At 40.1% G+C, this 22,398-nt stretch overlaps 1 protein-coding gene across 1 annotated transcript in view; it reads right to left on the reverse strand.

The window, feature by feature from the left end:
- Positions 1-12,830: 12,830 nt before the first annotated feature.
- slc35d1a (solute carrier family 35 member D1a) overlaps positions 12,831-22,398 on the reverse strand; it is an 84,552-nt gene continuing 74,984 nt past the window's right edge. The window contains exons 10-12 of the mRNA XM_085982738.1: positions 21,379-21,457; positions 18,688-18,770; positions 12,831-17,746 (exon numbers count right to left, since the gene is read on the reverse strand). Coding sequence (XP_085838864.1) covers positions 17,638-17,746; positions 18,688-18,770; positions 21,379-21,457 — 271 coding nt within the window. The 3' untranslated portion in view covers positions 12,831-17,637. The remainder of the gene's footprint in view (positions 17,747-18,687; positions 18,771-21,378; positions 21,458-22,398) is intronic.

The raw sequence follows: 22,398 nt of genomic DNA on the forward strand, positions 1-22,398 counted from the left end.
TTCTCTCTCTCTAGTTTCTTTCTCTTTAGTTTCTCTCTCTCTAGTTTCTTTCTCTTTAGTTTCTCTCTCTCTAGTTTCTCTTTCTCTCTAGTTTCTTTCTCTCTCTCTCTCTAGTTTCTTTCTCTCTCTCTCTCTAGTTTCTTTCTCTTTAGTTTCTCTCTCTCTAGTTTCTCTTTCTCTCTAGTTTCTCGTTTCTCTCTCTAGTTTCTTTCTCTTTAGTTTCTCTCTCTCTAGTTTCTCTTTCTCTCTAGTTTCTTTCTCTCTCTCTCTCTAGTTTCTTTCTCTCTCTCTCTAGTTTCTTTCTCTCTCTCTCTCTAGTTTCTTTCTCTCTCTCTCTAGTTTCTTTCTCTCTCTCTCTCTAGTTTCTTTCTCTCTTTCGCTCTAGTTTCTCGTTTCTCTCTCTCTAGTTTCTTTCTCTTTAGTTTCTCTCTCTCTCTCTAGTTTCTTTCTCTTTAGTTTCTCTCTCTCTCTAGTTTGTGTTTTTCTCTCCATCTCTCTCTCTAGTTGGCGTGTCTCTCTCTCTAGTTGGCGTTTCTCTTTCCAATTCCAATTCCAATTCAAATGCTTTATTGGCATGAAAGTTTACAGAGAACCATATTGCCAAAGCTTACATAGCAAAAAGGTACAGTTTTCCAACATTCTGTAGGTGTCAATCGATTTGACATTTGTTGGGTACATACAATATTACTTTTAAACAATATTAATTTTAAACAGTCTTTGTACTTCATTTGGTACGTTCAATATTAATTTTAAACAGTCTTAATTTTAAACAGTCCTCAGGTTGTGACATGTTGTTACATATTTGGCCCCAAGGTATGGTCTGTCTCCTTCTCCTAGGACTAATCTCAATTTTGACAGGTCATCCAATTCCTTGAAATCTGGGGTTGTTTGGCTTAGCTTGTTGAATAATATGTTTCTTGATGTGTTGAATTTTTCGCATTTTAGGAGGAAATGCATTTCTGTTTCAACCTCGCCGGCCAGACATTGATCGCATATTCTATTCTCTCTAGGCTGCCAGGATTTCTTGTATCTGCCTTTTTCAATTTCCAGTTGGTGGTCGCTTAGTCTGTACCTGGTGAGGGTCTGTCTCTGTTTTGTGTCTCTGATGGTCGTGAGGTAGTCTGCCAGTTTATATTCTCTTTTTAGGGCCCGGTAACATTCTAATCTGCTTTGGCTTTCGGTTATTTTGTTCCAATGTTCCAGGTAGGTTTCTTTGCATTGTTTAATGATTTGGTTCACTCGGATTGGTGTTTGGACGGCTGTGTTGGTCTGGGGCTGGTCAGGGTCCGGCTGAGTACTTAGTTTCAGTAGCAGCTGACTCAGGGGACTCTTTTCTGGGTTTAGCTCTTGGGTCTGAAAGGCTTTGAAATGAAGGGTGTCTGGGGAGCTAGATTTGAGGTGATTTAGGAAGTTTAGTGCTCGTTTTTGGATGTTTATTATCAGTGGGTATCTGCCTAGTTCGGCTCTGCATGCATTTGTTGGCGTTTTTCTTTGGGTGCGAAGGATGCTTCGGCAGAATTCTGCATGTAGGGCTTCTATTGTGTGTTTTTCCCATTTAGTGTAGCTTTGGTGATTTAGCGGGCCCCATACTTCACTACCGTACAGTGCAATGGGCAGGATTATGCTGTCAAATATTTTGAACCAGATTTTGATTGGGATCTGGATGTTGTAGAATTTTCTTTTTATTGCATATAGGGCTCTTCGGGCTTTTTCTTTTAGTGCATTCACTGCTATGCTGAAGCTCCCTGATGCTGTAATAGTTAGACCAAGGTAGGTGTAGCTCATAGTGTGTCCTATAGTGGTATCACTGAGGGTAAACTGGTATTTGTTTTCCTGACATCTGGGCCTTTTTTGAAAAATCATGATGTTGGTTTTCTTTAGATTTACTGTTAGAGCCCAATTTTGGCAGTATTTGTCGAGTAGGTCTAGTTGTTGCTGTAATCCCTGTTCTGTGGGAGACAGCAGAACCAGGTCGTCCGCATAGAACAGGGATTTCACTTCTCCATCCAGGAGACGGAGACCTGGTGACTCGCTTTGCTCCAGCATGTCTGCTAATTCATTTATGTATATGTTGAACAGGGTCGGGCTCAAATTGCAGCCCTGCCGGACGCCTCTTCTCTGGGTGAAGAAATCGGTGCATTTGTCTCCAATTTTGACCCCGCATTTGTTTTTCAGATACATTGATTTAATAAGGTCATAGACTTTGCCCCCTATTCCACACTGAAGAAGTTTATAATAGAGCCCTTCGTGCCATATAGAGTCAAAGGCTTTCTTGAAGTCGATGAAACAGGCGAATATTTTCCCATTTTTTGTTTGGTGTATATGTTTTTCAATGAGGGTGTGAAGGGTATAGATATGGTCGGCGGTGCGGTGTTTTGGAAGGAAGCCTATTTGGTTTTTTCTGAGGATATTATGTTTGTTAAGAAAATCAAGTAATCTACTATTTAGAATACTGCAGAATAACTTCCCTAGACAACTGTTGACACAGATGCCGCGGTAGTTATTTGGGTCTGATTTGTTTCCACTTTTATATATGGGGGAGATTAGTCCTTGGCACCAGATATCGGGAAAACAGCCTGAACGTAATATGATGTTGAATAATTTGAGTACCGCACCCTGCATCTCCATATTGCTGAACTTGAGCATTTCATTTTTGATGTTGTCTGGGCCACAGGCTTTCTTTAGGTGGAGAGATTTTGTTTTTGTGGCCAGTTCTTTCCATGTGATTGGGGAGTCTAGAGGGTTTTGGTTGTCTTTAATTGTTGCTTCTAATGTGTGGAGTTTTTCTGTGACCTGATGTTGACTTGGGTTTGTTTCGTTTATTGGGATGTCTTTGTAGAGGTTTTCAAAATGTGTTCTCCAGATGTCGCCATCTTGGATTGGTAATGCTTGCAATTGTGTTGTACTCAGGTTATTCCACATTTCCCAGAATTGTTTTGGATTGGTGGAGTTTTCAATTTCTTCGAGTATTTTGTGGGTATAGTTTTGTGTTTTGTTCCTAATGGTGTGTTTATATCTTTTGAGGGTTTCATTGTATCTAGTACGTAGGTCCGGATTGTTTGGTTGGCGATGCTTTTGGTTTGATATTTTTCTCAGGTCTTTTCTGGCATTTTTGCATTCATGGTCAAACCATTTCTTATTTTTATTTTGTCTTTTGTGACGCTTCCTCTTCTGTTTCACAAGGTCGGCTTTTACAGCTGCCTCATGGAAGATCATATTTATATCCTCTATGGCCATGTTTACACCATCTCTGGTGATCTCGTATGGGTTTTCTTTAAATTTTGATATTTTACTTGTGAGATCAGGTGACTTTAGTGCTGTGATGAATTTTTCTCCACTGTCTGGGGCCCATCTGTATGTCTGGTTTATTTTATGGAGCTTACTGGGTTCCTTTTTTGTGTCTGTAGTTTGGGCAGAAAGTTTAAGGTACATATTTATTTGGTTATGGTCTGAGAGGGGGGATTGCTGCCTGACAGTGAATGAGTTGATATCGCAGGGGTCCAGGTCAGTGATTGTATAGTCCACCACACTAGACCCAAGAGTTGAGGAGTATGTGAGTCTCCCTAGGGAGTCCCCTCTGAACCTACCGTTAACTATGTACAGGCCTAAGGCTCGGCAGAGTTGCACTACCTCCCTACCGCTTTTATTTATTTCACGATCAAGGTTGTTCCGATTTGCGATGGCTGGTGTGACATCTAAAGGGGTCTGGCCAAACACATGGTTGTTTCCCTGTGGGTCTATGAAGTCAGGTTCACAACCGGTCCTTGCATTTAGGTCCCCACATATTATCACCTTTCCTTGGGCCTGGAAATGGCTGATTTCCATGTGGAGAGTATCAAATAACTCCTCTTCGAAATTGGAGGTATGTAGATCGCACATAAGTAAACATCTTTTTTTGCTATTCCTATATTTTTATCTAGTTTTAGCCATACGTGTGATTTTCCCTGTTTTACCGGTGAGATGTGTTTGTCCAGTTCTCCCTTATACCACACCAATATTCCCCCGGAGGTTCTGCCCTTGCGTGTTTTAGTGTTCTTTACTGAGGGCACAATGATTTCATGGTACATTGGAGGACAGTGGGTCGGCACGTCCTTTTGGCACCATGTTTCTGTTAACACAATTATATCAATGTCTTTTATAGCTTTTAGGAATTCAGAGTCTGTACTCTTCATCCCAAAAGTTGAGGAGCGGAGGCCCTGGATATTCCAGCAGCTTATGTGGAAAGAACGCATTTATATAGTTCAATAAAACGAAATAAAATGGACCTATTTTGTGGGATGAGTGTGGAAACACTATTTTCTATAATGCTAAATGATGATTTAGTATAAATTTCATGAGGCATGCACATATATCTATCTAATAATAGTAATAATACTGATAAGATAACAATAATGATAATGATAAATAACAATATTAATAATTTCTCCGGCTTTCTATCAGGCTGTTCAGCATCGTCATGATCTTTCTCAGTTCTTGGTCTACAGTCTGTGGTCTAGAGGGGGGTCTTGGGTCAGGTATAAAAGCACGGTTCTGTTGTTGGTTTTGTAATGGGGGGTGGGGGACATTGGTGGTCCTGTTTGGGCTCCCAATGGTAGAGGGGGTGGGAGGGCTGCGTCTTTTGGCAGTGTTTATGAGGTTTCTTGCGAAGACCCACATCCGCTGTTTGAGTAGATGTATTTCGTCATAGAGGTCCCTTGTGTTGATGTTTGGATGATGGGCCAGGGAGACGTTGGGGAGGACAGAACATCTCGTGTCGATCTCCCTGTTGGTGTTGTGGATTATATAGGCTGGGGTGTCCTTTCTGGGCAGTAGTGTGGAGATCACGATCCGCGCCTCGGGGAATTCCCTGCTGGCATTTTCCGCCATCCTGCTCACCGCCCTAGCAGTGCCTTCCTGTAGGGTGCGTAGGTCGTTCGTGCCTGTGTGGATCACAATCCATTTGGGGCTTCCAAGGGATTCTTTGTTCAGGATCTTCATTGCTTGGTCTGTGTTGCTGCACCATTTTTTCAGGACTTGATGGTCTGGGAACAGCCTCTGGGGGTCCAGAAACTTTCCGTTGGAGTCGGTCAGCAGGACCGCCTGAGGGGCTGGTTTTTCAGACTGGGTAACAGTAGTCTGGGTAGGACTCGCCTGGTGGCTGGTTGTTGGCTGGGTTTCTGGGATATGTTGTGTGGCAGGAGCGGGGTTTGGGGCTTTCGGTGTGTCCTCGTTTGGGGGGGTATCTGTCGGTTTTTGTGTTCCTGTGTGTGAGGACTGGGTAGCAGTAGTCTGGGCATGATTCGACTGAGGGCTGGTTGGAGCGGGGTTTGTGGCTTTCGGTGTGTCTTCGTGTGGGGTGGCATCCGGCGGGTTCTGTGTCCTTGTGTGTGTTGTTTTTGTGTCCTCAGGTTTTTGGACCTTAAGAGGTTTGTGTTGCCTGCTGAGCCTTTCTACGGTCTCCTTCGTTTTGTTTAGTTGAGTACGGAGTTCTTTGATCTCATTTCTTTGCTCCTCTATGGTCTTTCTCACCTTGTGGATGGTGGACTCGTGTTCCGTTTTTAGCTGTTTGAATTCCTCCTTCAGATTTTTGGCCAGTGTTTCTCTGTATTCATTGAAATCAAGTTCTAGTTTGGCCAGATTCTCTTTCATCATTTTGTTTTCGTTGAGAGGTGTGGGGGGGGTGGAGATGGACAGGGAGGTGTTTTCCTCTGCTGGTCTCTCTTCTTCTTCCTCCACTTGGCTCTCATCATCCTCTGTTCGACTCTCTTTTGCTTCCTGTCCATTGGTCCTCTTTGTGTCTGCCTTAGTTTTCAACTGGGGGAATTCCTTTTCGAAGGAGTCCAGATTTTCCACATTCCCCTGTATCATGATCTTTCTATTTTTGTTGTAGTAGCTTATGGTTAGCAGGGGGTCATCTTTATCTAGGTTTCCATCTTTACATATTTTCAGTCTGCCTCCACTGCCAATACCTTCACTGGAGACGTATGCGTAGTGTTTTTGTAAAGTCTCCTTCCAGGAGGTGACGTATTCGGTGTCGAATATGAGGTTGTCCTTCAGCTTAGTCCCTTTGTGTGTGGTATAGTCAACGTAGAGGATCTCTGGGTTATTTTTTAGTGTTGTGTACTTGTATTTTTCCTTTGCTTTATTTTTTGTGCATTGCTCAGGATATATCATTTCCCTGCTCATTGTAGTCGTTTGTTTTTTGTCTCAGATAGATATCTTTTTTTTTTCTCTTTTTTGTGTCGTGTTCCACCTTAGCCCACTTTTAGGTCCAAAATTGGGAGTTTTTCAGGGGTTCATCTTTGATATAGCTGTTCTTAAAGGTTTATCTTTCTCTTTCTCTCACAGGCTCTTGGTTCGGGTAGTTTATCGTTTCTCTCGGGTTTCTATTCCTTTTCCTCGCGGGTTTGTTGTTCTTTTTTCAGGTTTTTTTCGAACTAAATTTAAATAAAATTAAACTTTTTCCGAACTAACTTTAACTAAAATGAAACTTAGGTAGAATTAAGTAAAACTTATTTCTCCGGTTTTTTTTTTCTTTTTTTTCTCTTCCGACTCTCTCACTCGCTCTCCGGGTCTCGGACTCGCTCTCTCTCTCCGTGTTCCAAACTCGTCCACTCTCCGTGCCCCGGACTCATTCGCTTTCTGCGCTCTGGGCGGATCTCCTCGCGTGGTCGTGTCGGTCTCAGGCCCCCGGGTTTTTTGACTCACCAGGCTGTTTTCTGCCCTGGTCTCCCGGTCTCCGTTCCCGCGGTCTCTGGGCCTCGCGGTCTCGGGTTCACCCTTCCCAGGCCTCTTATTCGTTTTCCCGGTTCGGGCCGCTCCTCCCGTTCTCCGACCTCGCGGTCTCGGGTTCACCCTCCCCAGGCCTCTTACTCGTTTTCCCGGTTCGGGCCGCTCCTCCCCGTCTCCGATCTCGCGTTCTCGGGTTCACCCTCCCCAGGCCTCTTATTTACTGTCCTGGTTCGGGCTGCTCCTCCCGGTCTCCGGTCCCGCGGTTCAGGCCTCTGTTTTTCTCTCCAGCTGGTGTTTCCTCCTCTCTCTCTCGTTTCTTTCTCTTTCTCTCTCGTTTCTCTCTCTCTCGTTTCTGTTTCTTTCTCTCGTTTCCTTGTTTCTTTCTCTTTCTCTCTCTCTCTCGTTTCTTTCTCTCTCTTTCTCTCTCTCTCTCGTTTCTTTCTCTCTCTCTCGTCTCTCTCTCTCTCGTCTCTCTCTCTCTCTCTCTCTCTCGTTTCTTTCTCTTTCTCTCTCTCTCTCGTTTTTTTCTCTTTCTCTCTCGTTTCTTTCTCGCTCTCGTTTCTTTCTCTCGTTCGTTTCTCTCTCTCTCTCGTTTCTTTCTCTTTCTCTCTCTCTCTCGTTTCTCTCTTTCTCGCTCTCGTTTCTCTTTCTCTCTCTCTCGTTTCTCTCTCTCTCTCGTTTCTGTCTCTCTCTCGTTTCTGTTTCTTTCTCTCTCGTTTCTCTCTCTCTCTCTCTCGTCTCTCTCTCTCGTTTCTTTCTCTTTCTCTCTCTCTCTCTCGTCTCTCTCTCTCTCGTTTCTTTCTCTCTCGTTTCTGTCTCTTTCTCTCTCGTTTCTTTCTTTCTCTCGTTTCTTTTTCTCTTTCTCTCTCGTTTCTGTCTCTTTCTCTCTCTCGTTTCTCTCTCTCTCTCGTTTCTTTCTTTCTCTCTCTCTCGTTTCTTTTTCTCTCTCTCGTTTCTTTCTCTTTCTCTCTCTCTCGTTTCTCTTTCTCTCTCTCGTTTCTTTCTCTCTCTCGTCTCTCTCTCTCTCTCGTTTCTTTCTTTCTCTCTCTCTCGTTTCTTTCTTTCTCTCTCTCTCGTTTCTTTCTTTCTCTCTCTCTCGTTTCTTTCTCTCTCTCTCTCTCTCTCTTGTTTCTCCAATTCCAATTCAAATGCTTTATTGGCATGAAAGTTTACAGGGAACCATATTGCCAAAGCTTACATAACAAAAAGTAGAGTTTTCCAACATTCTGTAGGTGTCAAACAATTTTGACCTTCGTTGGGTACATACAATATTAGTTTAAACAATATTAATTTAAACAGTCGTTGAACATCGTTGGGTACATTCAGTATTAATATTCTCTCTCTCTCGTTTCTTTCTCTCTCGTTTCTCTCTCTCTCATCTTTCTCTCAATTCAATTCAATTCAATTCAAATGCTTTATTGGCATGAAAGTTTACAGGGAACCATATTGCCAAAGCTTACATAACAAAAAGTACAGTTTTCTCTCTCTCTCATCTTTCTCTCTCTCTCGTTTCTCTCTCTCTCTCGTTTCTCTTTCTCTCTCTCTCCTCTTTCTCTCTCGTTTCTCTTTCTCTCTCTCCTTTCTTTCTCTCTCTCTCTCTCCTTTCTTTCTCTTTCTCTCACTCCTTTCTTTCTCTCTCTCCTTTCTTTCTCTCTCTCGCTTCTCTTTCTCTCTCGTTTCTTTGTCTTTCTCTCTTGTTTCTTTCTCTCTCTCTTGTTTCTTTCTCTCTCTCTCGTTTCTTTCTCTTTCTCGTTCGTTTCTCTCTCTCTCGTTTCTCTTTCTCTCGTTTCTCTTTCTCTCGTTTCTTTCTCTTTCTCTCTCTCTCTCGTTTCTCTTTCTCTCGTTTCTTTCTCTTTCTCTCTCTCTCTCATCTTTCTCTCAATTCAATTCAAATGCTTTATTGGCATGAAAGTTTACAGGGAACCATATTGCCAAAGCTTACATAACAAAAAGTACAGTTTTCTCTCTCTCTCTCGTTTCTCTTTCTCTCTCTCTCCTCTTTCTCTCTCTCTCCTTTCTTTCTCTTTCTCTCACTCCTTTTTCTCTCTCTCTCGTTTCTCTCTCTCGCTTTTCTTTCTCTCTCGTGTCTTTCTCTCTCTCTTGTTTCTTTCTCTTTCTCTCTCTCTCGTTTCTCTCTCTCTCTCGTTTCTTTCTCTTTCTCGTTTCTCTCTCTTTCGTTTCTCTCGTTTCTTTGTTTCTCTCTCTCGTTTCTCTTTCTCTCTCTCGTTTCTTTCTCTCTCTCTCTATCTCGTTTCTTTGTCTCTCTCGTTTCTTTCTCTCTCTCGTTTTTCTCTCATTTCTTTCTCTCGTTTGTTTCTTTCTCTCTCTCTCTAGTTTGTGTTTCTCTCTCTCTAGTTTGTGTTTCTCTCTCTATAGTTTGTGTTTCTCTCTCTAGTTTGTGTTTCTCTCTTTCTAGCTTGTTTCTCTTTCTAGTTTGTGTTTCTCTCTCTCTCTAGTTTGTGTTTCTCTCTCTCTAGTTTGTTTCTCTCTCTAGTTTGTGTTTCTCTCTCTCTAGTTTGTGTTTCTCTCTCTCTCTAGTTTGTGTTTCTCTCTCTAGTTTGTGTTTCTCTCTCTCGTTTGTTTCTCTCTCGTTAGTTTGTGTTTCTCTCTCTCGTTTGTGTTTCTCTCTCTTAAGTTTGTGTTTCTCTCTCTCTAGTTTGTGTTGCTCTCCCTCTTATTTCAGTTTCTCTCTTCCCTCCCACCCCAATTTGTGTTGCTGTCTCTCCCTCCTTCTCTGCCCAGATTGTGTTACTTTCTCCCTCACACCCTAGTTTCTGTTCCTCACTCTCCCTAGTTTGTGTCTCTCTCTTCCCCCAATTTGTGTTAGTCTCTCTCCCTCCCTACAAAGTTTGTTTCTCTCCCCCCCCCCCCGTTTGTCTTGCTCTCTCCCTCCCTCCCTAGCTTGTGTTTCTCTCTCATCGTTCTCGCTCAGAATATGTTGTACTCTCACCCGTCCTCCCTCCCTATGCAGTTTCTGAATAGCGGGGGCACCAGCAGTGCTCATCGTGCTTTGGTTACAAATCACGACCACTGGGGTACTGAACAATCGCGAACTGTGCTTTCGGTGCAGACCAATCGCCCAAAGTGGGAGGGTTGGGTACACTAGCTGTGGCAGGGGGTAATAACAGTTAGGGCCACGCAAGCGAAATGGCAACATTCAGTATTGGGGTGCTGTCTGGATTTTTGTACCCAGCAGCTAAGTAACATTGTGCAAAATAGCACCACCTAGCGTAGAGCTAGAATTGACAGGTCTCAAGAGATAAATAGGCCACAGCACACCACATACTTTGGAGAGTCAGCTTTAGGATAAGATTGAGGTCATCTATACTGAAAACAGGTTGGAATATTGGACACGACTCATTTGGTCTGGTAGCTTTACATTTCACAGATGGAGTTTCAAAGTGTAGGGGTGCCTGTATGAGCACCTTCATTTAAAAAAAAGCTATTTAAAAAAAAATAACATACCACTTGTATTCCCCCAAATACTGCGACCGATTCTTCAATCAACCGCAGTTTACAATGCAAATTCTTTCCAAGTATTTCCTGTAATGTTACCTTGGTCTGCAGTATAACATTTATTTCACCAAGAAGAAATATTCTGCATTCTATTTCTAGAAGGACTTTGAACATAATATTTCTATTACAGTGAGATTTACTGCAGGTGAGTGAGCTATATTTTAAAAAGGCCAACTTTGCCACCTTCTTTGCATGGGAGCTGGTTACATTAGATGGCTGGGGGAAGAGAAGGTCTCAGGTTACTTCCTGCTCTTAAGACCTGTCCAAATTTAAAGGAAGTAACTTTCCTGAGGCACAGATGGTACACCTACCAAGGAGAAGTAGTGAAAAGTTTCAGCTTCGTCAGACCAGAGTAGGTCCTCTCAGTAATAAAGGCCACTATGAAACGCTCAGGCTATACCCCTACCAAAAAAAACTGTCAGCTTCTTCCACCCAAGCAGCTGTAGATACTGTTACTAGTAACTATGAAAAGCTTACATTCTCCCTCTCCCCCCTCGCTTTTCTTATTCTATTTTTAGCTCTCCCCCACTGCACTTCCTGTAACATTCACCACTCACATTTTAGAATCAGCTACAACTGAAAGCAACTAATTTTCCTGAAATACACGTGATTATTCAACAAGTATTATTGAGATTTAAAAATATATCTATAACCCAAACATTAAGCAGTAGCGCTCTGGAAGAATACTTGAGGTCACAAGGAAAAGGGAAAATACAAATCTAAATGGGGTAGAAGAGCAAAGGGATCTACGAGCACAAATACACGAATCACTGAAAGTAGCGACACAGGTTAACAAGGCCATAAAAAAGCAAACTAAGCACTAGGATTTATTTCTAGAGAGATTGAATTGAAAAGTAGAGAAGTTATGCTAAACATATATCGAACCTTGGTTGGACCACAGAGTCCTGCATACAATTCTGGTTGCCATATTAAAAGAATATAGAGACACTGGAGAGGATGCAAAAAAGATTTAGAAGGATGACACCAGAAATGTGTGGGTATACCCACCAGGAAAGGATGAACAGGCTAGGTTTCTTTTCTCTTGAAAGAAGGCTGAGGGGTGACCTAATAGAGGTCTTTAAAATGATGAACTGTTTTAATGGGGTAGATACAGAGTGTGTTTCCACTTGTGGGGAAGAGCAAAACCAGAGGCCATCAATATAAGATAGTCACCAAGAAATCAAATAGGGAATTCAGAAAAAACACGTCTTTACTCACGAGAGTGGTGAGAATGTGAACTCGGTACCACAGGGAGTGGTTGAAGCGAATAGTGTGGATGCATTTAAGAGGCAGTTAGATAAGCATATATCAGGGAGAAGGGAAAGATGGGAGAAGGCTCGAGTGGAGCATAAATGCCAGCATGGGCTGGTTGGGCCAAATTGCCGGTTTCTGTGCTATATATCCTATGTAATGGAATGCTACCCACTACAGTAACCCGTTTCTCTGAAAGAAACAATCTTCACATACAGGTTAGACCAAGTTGCTTTCTGCCGTTACAGTATATACACAAAAAACTGTTTTAAACCTCATGGTCTTAATAGGCCCCCTTTCTTTATAAAATAATTTACATTCTATGTGGACATCTATCCGACTGAATTTTAATTTTCCACTGCAGAATTGCTTAACCAGCTTGGTGTGAGAAGTTATTATGGGAAGCAACAATCTAGTCTTTTGTAGGCAGTAACAGACTAATCAGGTTGGAGATGGTGACAGAATGAGATTTGATTAAGTTTCTTACAGTGCAGCTCGAGAACCAATGGCGTAAGAATAAAATACCTGGATTACAGCATAGTAATCGTAAAAGATTTCAGATCTCCTTCCGTAACGTATAAGTTATCTAATCAATGGTATTTGCAATTCTTAATGCACATGGAGCTGCTTAGTTCTGTTTTATTCCCATTTTTGGTTTCCATTCTATAGCAAGAATATGCTAATCAGGATGTGCCGTCACGATGCTACACAGAGGAATGTATTTGTTCTCAGGATCTGAATGACACTGGCAAGGCCACATTCATTGCCCATACCAAGGTGGTGGTGGAGGACCATCATAAATGGCTCTTCTGCCAGTTCACTGTCCTGTCCCCACATCATACTTCAGCAAGAATACATTTTATACATGTTAACAAATTAGTTATTTTAAATACAATCACTGGGCACTAAAAGCAACATTTTCCCAACACAGGGCTTTCATTAGACAGGTCATCTGCAAATGCTACCTTCAAAAAATTGGTGCACTAATACATCCCCTTATCTACCCCAAAGGCAGGAATTCAGACAAGGCGCAGTTAGTCATTAAAAGCTTCCCTGAACTTTATCCATGTGGTCATTCTTCATATCCAAGACTAAGCCATGAGCGTCAGCAGATTTTCAGTGATCAAAGGCAGATACACCATGATTTTTCCTACCTTAACCCAGGGCACAATGGGCAATTTTAACCCCTCTCCCCACCTACCACCGGAGGTCAGTTAACTCAACACAGACCATGGTCAACATGTGTAACCTCAGTGAGATCAGCTTAATTTTACACTGGTATGCATAAGCACCAAATGAATTAGCAATGCATAAACCTAATAGTTTTCAGGCAATCATGACAGTATGCAGACTTGCTGTAAGAAGTTTATTTTGGTAAAGATACATATATATATAAAATCCATCAACTGGTTATTCAAGTGAAGAATGCACAAAATTATTTTTCAAAAAGCTGCACTTTCATCTAACATTGCCTTTCACTTTAATCTCATTAAACTGTACAAAGTTCTGTTGTTGCTGTACCATTTTGCATATTAGAAGGAATGACATTCTAAAACATTTTATAGTCTCTCTGCATACCTCAATGAAATGCTAGCATTACAAAATACTGACCGAAGACAATCAAAATACTATTTGTACTGTGCCCTTGTACTAGCATTTTATGCTGTACATTCAAGGTAATTTTCAAAAAAGAGTTCTTATTGTGGTAGTGCAGTGTCCTTTTAAAAACTTGTACACCTTGTGTAAACTAATGGGGTAGGATGTTTTTTTGACAGATCTACTAATTATTGAAGAATTCTGAAACAGCAAACAATACCTAGAGCACTCCAGAAATTTCATGATTACATTACTTGGCTTAAACCTTGAAAGTATAGAGTGACTGAGGCCCTTTATTAAAGATTTGGACCTGGAAAAATAAATTTTGATAATGGAATGCATTAATAGCATGAAATTTAAAAAACCCAACTTGTATGGATAAAGTGAATACTGACAGTAAACCATTATCGTCTGTATAAAATCAGGATAAAATTTTTAACATTTGGATGAGTATTGCTGGGTGCTTGGATAATTTGAGCCTTTATTCAGACTGACTGAAGAAGTCATACTGCACACTTCGTATTTGCATTTATTTACAACTGGTGACAGCACTTTGTCAGTAGTACATGTTGCAAAGAAAATAAACTGAAGCAATTCCCTCCAACATTTTTTAGTCCTAAGGAGTCCACAGTAAAATTAAAATGAAAACTTCCAGATATACCAAGCTTGATTTACCCTAAACCACTCATGTCCTAGATTTGTTCATTTCCTATTTGGTAACCTTACCACCTTTAATTTTCATTTCCCAAACCCATTTTGTGACCGTGTTTAAAACATCAAATACTACAATGGGGAAAATGGAAGGGTTTGTACTTTATAAAAATTAAATGAAGTGGGCCAAAAAGACATTCATTATCAAGACCTATCTTGCACTCTCGAGTTGACAGCAAGAACAATGCTGCTTGTTCCAAGTATAAGTAAGACTCATCATGGACATAAATAATATGGTTACTGTTTTTAAACTGCAGTCCCAAGAGTTCATGTAGTATAAGTGACAACTATGAAATCATTTTTCTGGGTGAACCAGAAGTTTAAATTGCAGAACTGAACTAAAAGATTCAGTTTTATTGAAGTTCAATTTTAGGGCACACTCCAATCCCCGCATACATTTATCAATGTGCATTATTATTCCCCATTATAAAAAGCCACAATTCATGACCACCACTGGATTGAGATAAAGGTCTTAATAAAAGAGTAAAATAATTATATTCAGTCACTGCTCAAGTCAGATTTAAAATCAATTGCTGTATTATGTTGCATTTTGTCATCGAAGAGATAGACACATTCCCTTTCTCCCCAATGGCAGCTGCTTTTCTGCTCAAATCTTCACATTTGAGAAACATAAAATGAAACCCATCCCACAAAATATATGTATGGAAAGAGATCTTGGCCTTCATTGCAAGAGGATTTGAGTACAGGAGCAAGGATGTCTTACTACAGTTATACAGGGCCTTGGTGAGACCACACCTGGAGTAGTGTGTGCAGTTTTGGTCTCCTTACCTAAGAAAGGATATACTTGCCATACAGTGAGTGCAACGAAGGTTCACCAGACTGATTCCTGGGATGGCAGGACTGTCATATAAGAGAAGATTGGGTTGACTAGGCCTGTATTCCTAGAGTTTAGAAGAATGAGAAGGGATCTCGTGGAAACGTATAAAATTCTGACACGGCTAGACAGACTGGATGCAGGGAGGATGTTTCCCCTGGTTTTGGGGGGGGGGGGGGGGGGGGTCTAGAACGAGGGGTCACAGTCTCAGGATACAGGGTAGGACATTTAGGACTGAGATGAGAAATTTCTTCACTCAGAGGGTGGCGAACCTGTGGAATTCTCTACCACAGAAGGCTGTGGAGGCCAAGTCACTGAATATATTTAAGAAGGGAGATAGATTTCTAGACATAAAAGGCATCAAGGGGTATGGGGAGAGAGCGGGAATATGGTATTGAGATAGAGGATCAGCCATGATCACATTGATAGCGGAGCAAGCTCAAAGGGCCGAATGGCCTACTCCTGCTCCTATTTTTCAATGTTTTTTCTATCTATTGCCACCATAAATTTTCAGATTAACCTTTTGACGATTACAATAACAACTTTCCAATGTAAAATTTACAAAATATTGTATTTTAAATTGTGGGGTTCAGACTTTCTGTAGTCCACCCGTATTCATAATATTCTGTGTAGAGGCTGTAGGATGCAGAATAAGTCATGTACTCAAAAGGCTAAAACACTCAGTAAATCAGAGCCATATAAAGCTGTATGTGTTACAAAATATATTTGACAACCAAATTTCAATCACAATGGATATGTGTAAAATGGACCATTAAAAAGCAGAAAAAGTAGAATACTTGCTTAATATACATTAACAGGAAATAGCAAAAAAAGCACCATTTAGAAGCTTCTTTGTGTCCAATTTTGGTACTACTTGCATTAAGAAAAATCTAGATTTTACAAAATCAAAATGCATCTAGATTCTGATGGGTTAAACACATATACTCATTTAAAAATGTTCATAATTCAGCTCAAATTCAATATCTAGGCACTTCAGTGTTTACACACATTGAACTACACATGTTTACAGATCAACACCAGCATTTGAAATTTTTTCGGTACTATAAGCATTTCTGAAACCAGCCACTAAACAAATAGCATCTTGGCGCAATACAGCAAAGTTATACAGGGAGCTTTATTGTATTGTTACATAAACACATTCAGTGCTGCACAAAAGTAAAATGCTGCTACATTGTAACTGGAGTCATCAAAAAGGTCTGGGCAGTGCAGATTCTTAAGTCCATAGGACCTACTTAACCTGTAAATGTGCTCGATTATTAATTTAATTCACTTAATTGTATTCACAAAGTCATGTTTAGCAAATGTCATTTGATGAACTATTCTATTTTGCCAGAACATGTATTTCAGAAAATTGAAATTTTAGAGACTTTCATCTCATTAAAGCATTGCGCACACACACTAAGGGTATTACAGTCTACCGGTTTTCTCAAATTCAAACACATTAAGGTTTCCTTTTTGTGAGCTGTACATTCCACACACTATATAAAAAGAAAGTAATGACGCCATCACAACACATTGCAGATCTTTGAGCAAGCTGTTGGAGTACAGAACAATTAACAATCATCGCACATTCTGGTACATCTAGATTCAGACCAAGGAATTTTAAATTTGAAGCATTAATTTAATATACCAACTATTTCCTGAAAATTTAGAGACTGGAAAGGATCAAGATACTGAATGATTTTCACTCGCTTGACCAGCAACTTTAATCTGAATGAGGGTTTTGTAATCTTCAAATGTTACAAAATGTTTTAACAGATTTTTCAGACAGCTTTATAAACACATTTTAAAATGGCTTTGTTTAACGTTCAGAGTTAAAAATGTTACAGTTGGAAAACTATTATTGATTCAAATTTATACTCTGACAAAGTTTTAACATTCAACTCAATCAGGCAATTTTCATTAAGTTGTTGCATTAACTTTAACAATGTTAGAATTAACTGAATTTCAGAAATAATTCTATAAAAAGGCAGTTCAATATTCCATTGCGACTCTCCATTTAACAATCCTCATGAAAAATCCATCTGTAACTTCATGATTAGTGGGATACCTGTACAGGTCAGACTGAGCTCTTTGCATAGGTAAAGATCTTTCTCAGCATTTCTTTGAAGGTGTGCAAATGATGTGCCAAAATGGCAGATTTTCATAGTTAACTATATTCTTGCTCCCCAAACTCTTTCTACAATTAGAAACCTAGAAAATATAGAATAAGAGGTCTTCCTACGCAATGCCATAACTTCATAAAAACTTAACAGGTTTCTTAAATATTGGCCTTCTGTAACAGACCATCAAGATTCAATTTACCTACAAATACAGTACAACGCCATTCTACTGAAGAGGTCCATGAGCAGACCAAAATTTGATTGTGCCGGTGCACAAGACAACTGACCTGACACCCAATGCTCCACAAGACATCCCCAGTTTTTCAATTCATGAGCATGAATTTTAATCAGAAGTATGTTGAAAATTGCTGGTACTGTGACTTTCTCTGCTCACCAACAATGAAGCAAGTTACCAGATGGCACAGTAACCAAGTAGTCTTACAATTGGCACATGTTACACTCATCAGCACTTAAATTCAATTTAATTTTAAGCAGAGCATGTACCCCAACTCCAAGATCGCCTAGTTACTGTACCAGTTCCTTCACTGTTAAAGGGGTGCGAAGAGGTAAAACACAGACACTTTGAAACACACTGATTAAAATACCAATGAGTAGTGATTTCTTTTTGGAGCAATGGGACCGAGGCGAAGAGCAACTAGAGGATAGGCAGTACCTTCAGCTACTCTGAGGCTTTAGTAAAAGAGGGCCCTTTTGTAATAGATTTTTTTGGTCCTTCAAAAATCAATGTACCAACATTAAAAAATCACCTACAATTTCTTTGATATGTGGTTATGGATTTACAACTCCATACCTTTTTATAAAAGAAATTAAAATGAATAAAGCACTAAGAAAACACAAATTGATCCATTAAAACTCTCTGAAGTTCCTTCCTGTTCATACAGCGATTTTTCCCTTGATGTCCGCACTGCTGCTGTTTCCTGATGTCTTGGTCGACTGCTCCTCTGTGAACGTAATGTAGGAATACACCAAACTTCCGGCAATGCTGTCAAAACAAAATGCATTAAAAAATCATGACAGCCCAGTTTACTCTTTATAGACTCTGAAAGGAACAAAGCCAATTTGAACACAAACAAATGCCAGCATCCAAGAGCGAGGTAGACATTACAAAGAGGAATGGTAGAAACTGAGGAAGAGAATCACAGAACTCCAAAGGAACACTAATTTTAAATTGCACGTGAAGCATTACATTTGGAGTTGTTCTTTTAGCATTACCCCAGTTTCTTTGCACCAAGCCCTCCTGCGACATAGACATCAAATCCACTTCATGACCCCCAACCTCAAGAACTGAATCAGGCAAAAGTACATAGATCAATCAAGGATGAAGATAACCAAGCTGACAAGTGCTCGACTTCCATTCACCCAGGTTTTGTAACAACCATGTCCTCTTAACCTTTTTTGGCAAGCTAAAAGTGGTATTTGGTAGCAATTGATAGCCAATACATCCTACTTACTCTCCGTCATTAGTCTGCTAGTATCTCGTTATCTGAGTCTGAAGGTTGTGTATTCATATCCCAATCCAAGACTCGAGCACAATTTTGGCTGAATCTTCAGTACAATACTCATGGAAGAGGTTAAACCAAGAGTTCCTGGCCAAATTCCTTCCTCAATCAACATCAGCTACAATAGATTAACTTGCAATTAATCTCTGCATTTGTGATACCTTATTGGGTACAAAATGGCTGTCATAGTCACCCATGTAGTAACAGTGATTGCACATCAAAAATAGATCAATTCACTGTACGAAGTAATTGGGGATGTCCCGAAAGAGGAGGTAAGGCTCTAAATAAATACCAGTTCTTTCTTGCAATGCAGTCACAAATTTAGTTATTCATAACTGTAAAACAGCATGATAGAGAAAAAGCCTCATGCAAAATAGAGTTCATATTTCTCATTTTCAACTCGGTAAGAAAGCTCATCACTTACCTGATATTTAATCCGATGAAGTTGGTCCATGTGAATATATAATCTCCACCAAGAAACATTCCAATATAAGTCACCAAAATATTCTGAGGGGAGGTAAAAAGATTTTAAATATATTTTAAAAAGAAACGTGGGATGGTATAGGCTGCATGTTAATGTTTGTGGGAAATGGAGCAAGTGAGGTGGTTGACTAGCCATAAATGAGATACGGCAGTATGGATTATATTTAAGTGTCCAACATTCTATGTAAATTGACGAAGTCAGAGGAAGATTTATAATGCAGTTAAAGTCTGGATTTCAAAAGACACTATACTGCCAGCTCCACATCATACTCCATTTGGGCAAGTGGAAGCCAATTGCTGGTTATGTTTTTAATGCAAGTAAACAGCCATAAGGACAATCAGGTTTTTTTTTGCCTAAATTTAAAAATTGACATGGTGATATTGCAAAATGACAAACTGTTCACAATTCTAACCAATTTCCTCACTTTCTACTTTCGAAAAGACTATTGCATAAACCACTGTAATGTTAAAACCAATGTTTCCAATTTTCTTACATACTACAGATGCAATGAGAACTTCCCTCGCACCCTGTATGAAAAGGTTTCAGAATTAAAACAAAGTACACATTCTGTATCCAGAGTAAAAACTTGGAAAAAAGTGTTACTATTAAAATGAATTAAACAAGGCAAACTGTTCTTGGCTTTGAATAAACATCTATATTTAAGGTGTAGCTAGAAAAGGCTTGGCTTTATTTGTGCACACTGGAGGGTACTTTTACAGGAAATTACACAAGCCTTAAGGCTTCCCATTACCGCAATGTTAAGACCTAAAAGCATGCTATAGAAGCAATTCACTATTTTGAAACTTTTGCTATTAAATGAAGATGCATTACATAATTCAGTGAAGAGCAAGTCTTCCTGGTCTGTGCATTACAGTGTTAATTGAATGATCCACCAGCAAACTGCACATATTTTGCATATGCCTGCAGAGATCTGAATTATTCTATTTTTTTTTCCTATTCCAAGCTGTTCGCTCTCTATACTTGGAATCAGGAATGGATCAAATTCCCTCCTAAATGCTACGGTGGAGTCAGAATTTACAAGTATAACTAACCCATATCTTTCAATGGCTCCCAAGTATGAAGATATTGTTCAAGTGTGATGTTATAGATAAAAATCCCATTTTCATATTTTTCTGCCCTCCTTTGCACAATAAACACTTCAGCTTCCTGTCATTTGAAAAATCTGAATCCCGTTCGCTCTCCTCCCCCTAGCCCCCGCCCACCCAAATACCCCGCCCAATTTTTTGTTTTGTTTGTTCCCAGGAAGTGTGCATCTATGATGGTGGGGACCTTAAGAGACTGAATAGGATCACCCAGCTTTGTTGCCTAGGCCCTAAACTCTGGAATTCCCTGCCTAAACCTCACTGCCTCTCTATCCTCCTTTAAGACACTCCTTAAAACCTACATCTTTGACAAAGCTTTTGGTCACCTGCCCTAATTTCACCTTATGTGGCTCGGTGTCAAATTTTGTCTTCTAATACTTCTGTGAAGCGCCCTGGGACGTTTTACTACGTTAAAGGTGCTATATAAATACAAGCTGTTGTTGTTAGTCAAAGCAGGAGGCCTCAATGTAGTGTCATTGCAGCAAGAACAGCCTTCGCTTAAAGCAAGGCTGTTATTTCAGAAAGCAGTTCGGTCCCTTTCCAGTGAATTCAATTTCACAACAATGCCATGATGGGATGTGAACTATTGGTTGCTAGTTCAGTACCATAACTACTAGTCTACCATAAATTATATTTATTAATTGATTTCTAGATATTAACATTACTAATGAGAAAATTTCAGGTAGCGCAAGTATAAATGGGAGAATTTTCTCTGCATTTTCTACAGTGCGCAGAAAATAAAATTTTAGGTACCTAATAGCTTAGAGGATAAGTGTCCAGAGCCATCCAGACCTGAAGCATCCCATGTCTGTTCTGGATTAGTTAGTGAATCAGTGCCAAACTGCAACACAATTCATCTTAATGTCCCTATGCTAAGGGGTGAAATTGAATTCACCAGGAAAAATAACCATGAAAGGAAAGGGAGATCCTGATTGCTATCCAGTGATCCTTTGCAAGAAATACATGTGGATGTGATGGCACCAAAGTTAAAGACGACTTACTGTTCCAGCTCACTTTAGACCATAGAACCAGAGGGCACTTCCTTTGCCAGATATTGCAACCTTTTCCCATATGGAGCCATAAAAAGGGGCACACCCCCTCCCCCCATTATGAAGTTCGTTTAGCAAACACAATGTTAGGTAAAATGTGTGACAGCACAATAAAAAGGTGTGCCACATAATTGGCCTCAGTGCCCCAAGGCTTGAAGGTCGTATTGGGGCAGGGAGGAAAGAGAGATAATATGCCCGAGTTTCCAACAATGATCGCTATCAAGCAACCTCTAGTGCCAATTGAGCATGTAAATAGGATTAGGCTCCGCTGTGGACCCCTTACCCTTGCCATGGTCAAGTAACCAAAAACATTCGCTTCTAGGTTTACACATGATGACTAACCACTTGCTGCTGGAGGATAGCCAACAGCTATGGAACCATACCTAGCATAAGACACCACCTTCAGAAGGGTGCTTGAAAAGGCATGCCAAACACTGTAGAAAAGATGATCCTTTAATAAAAAGTTTGTCCCACCTTACCTTAATGCAGCCAACAATTGTTGTAGTAAGAGCAGAATTATACTGAGTGCACAGAACTGTAGAGTACATAAGAACAAACCTATTAAAAAGAAAGTGGAATGGTCAAATAAAAGCTCATCTTTAGAAAATGTTCCAAATAGCACTGAAAAAGTATGATGGTTTTACAATTTCAACACATTTAGATAAAAATGATTTGCTCCATACTGAAAAGCAATTTTTTAATTCAATAAATTCAGGAAGAGAAAACATTCCTACCAGGCATGGAGGAATTTTCCATTAGAAACCACATTTCTCACTTTCAAGATGAGGTATATCTAGCACTGAAGTGACAGGGTTGGCAGCTCAACTATTCACACAAACACTAGAGATGATATTTAATCAAGTACCAATTTCGCAGAGGGCAAAAGCTCTTCAATTATTGCCTCCCTTCAGGCATCATCTGCAGCTGATTTGGTTCAGACTCTGACCTGATCATTATGATTTAAGCAAGACTGACCCAGTAATGATTCCCCCTTTGGGAAAGCACCCGAACCCTCGTCGGTGACTCGCAATGGCACAGCGAAGATTGGGGTTTACAGGTGGAACCTGCACTGTCTGGTACCATACTTGGCATAATTTGTAGGTCATTCCCTTTACAAACCAAGTTTAATTAAAAAACCTTAGACTGTGTTACCTCCTTCATTTTCAAAACTGGAATTAGAATCCCTCAAATTTTGTTGCACCACTTTGTGGTAAACCCACCTAAACTTGTAGCTTAAGAATACAGATTCTATAGCAAGTCTGTCCAGAGCTTTGGGACATAATGCACATTTAAAATATTGCGTAAAACAGTGCTAAACTGATGGTTTTATGTAGAAAAACTGAGCATTTAAAAAAATGTTAAAGCATTTATTGTACTTATGCTTTGACCACCCTCCCCCCAAAATATGGTGCTCATCTATTTACAATAATAATAGCTGACACTTACCAGCTACCTGTATCATCTACCTTTTCACCTAGCCAAATGAGACAACCTATAAT

Source organism: Somniosus microcephalus, chromosome 3 (assembly GCF_052327205.1).
Source record: "Somniosus microcephalus isolate GS21.2 chromosome 3, FLI_Smic_1.0, whole genome shotgun sequence".
Taxonomy (NCBI): Eukaryota; Metazoa; Chordata; class Chondrichthyes; order Squaliformes; family Somniosidae; genus Somniosus; species Somniosus microcephalus.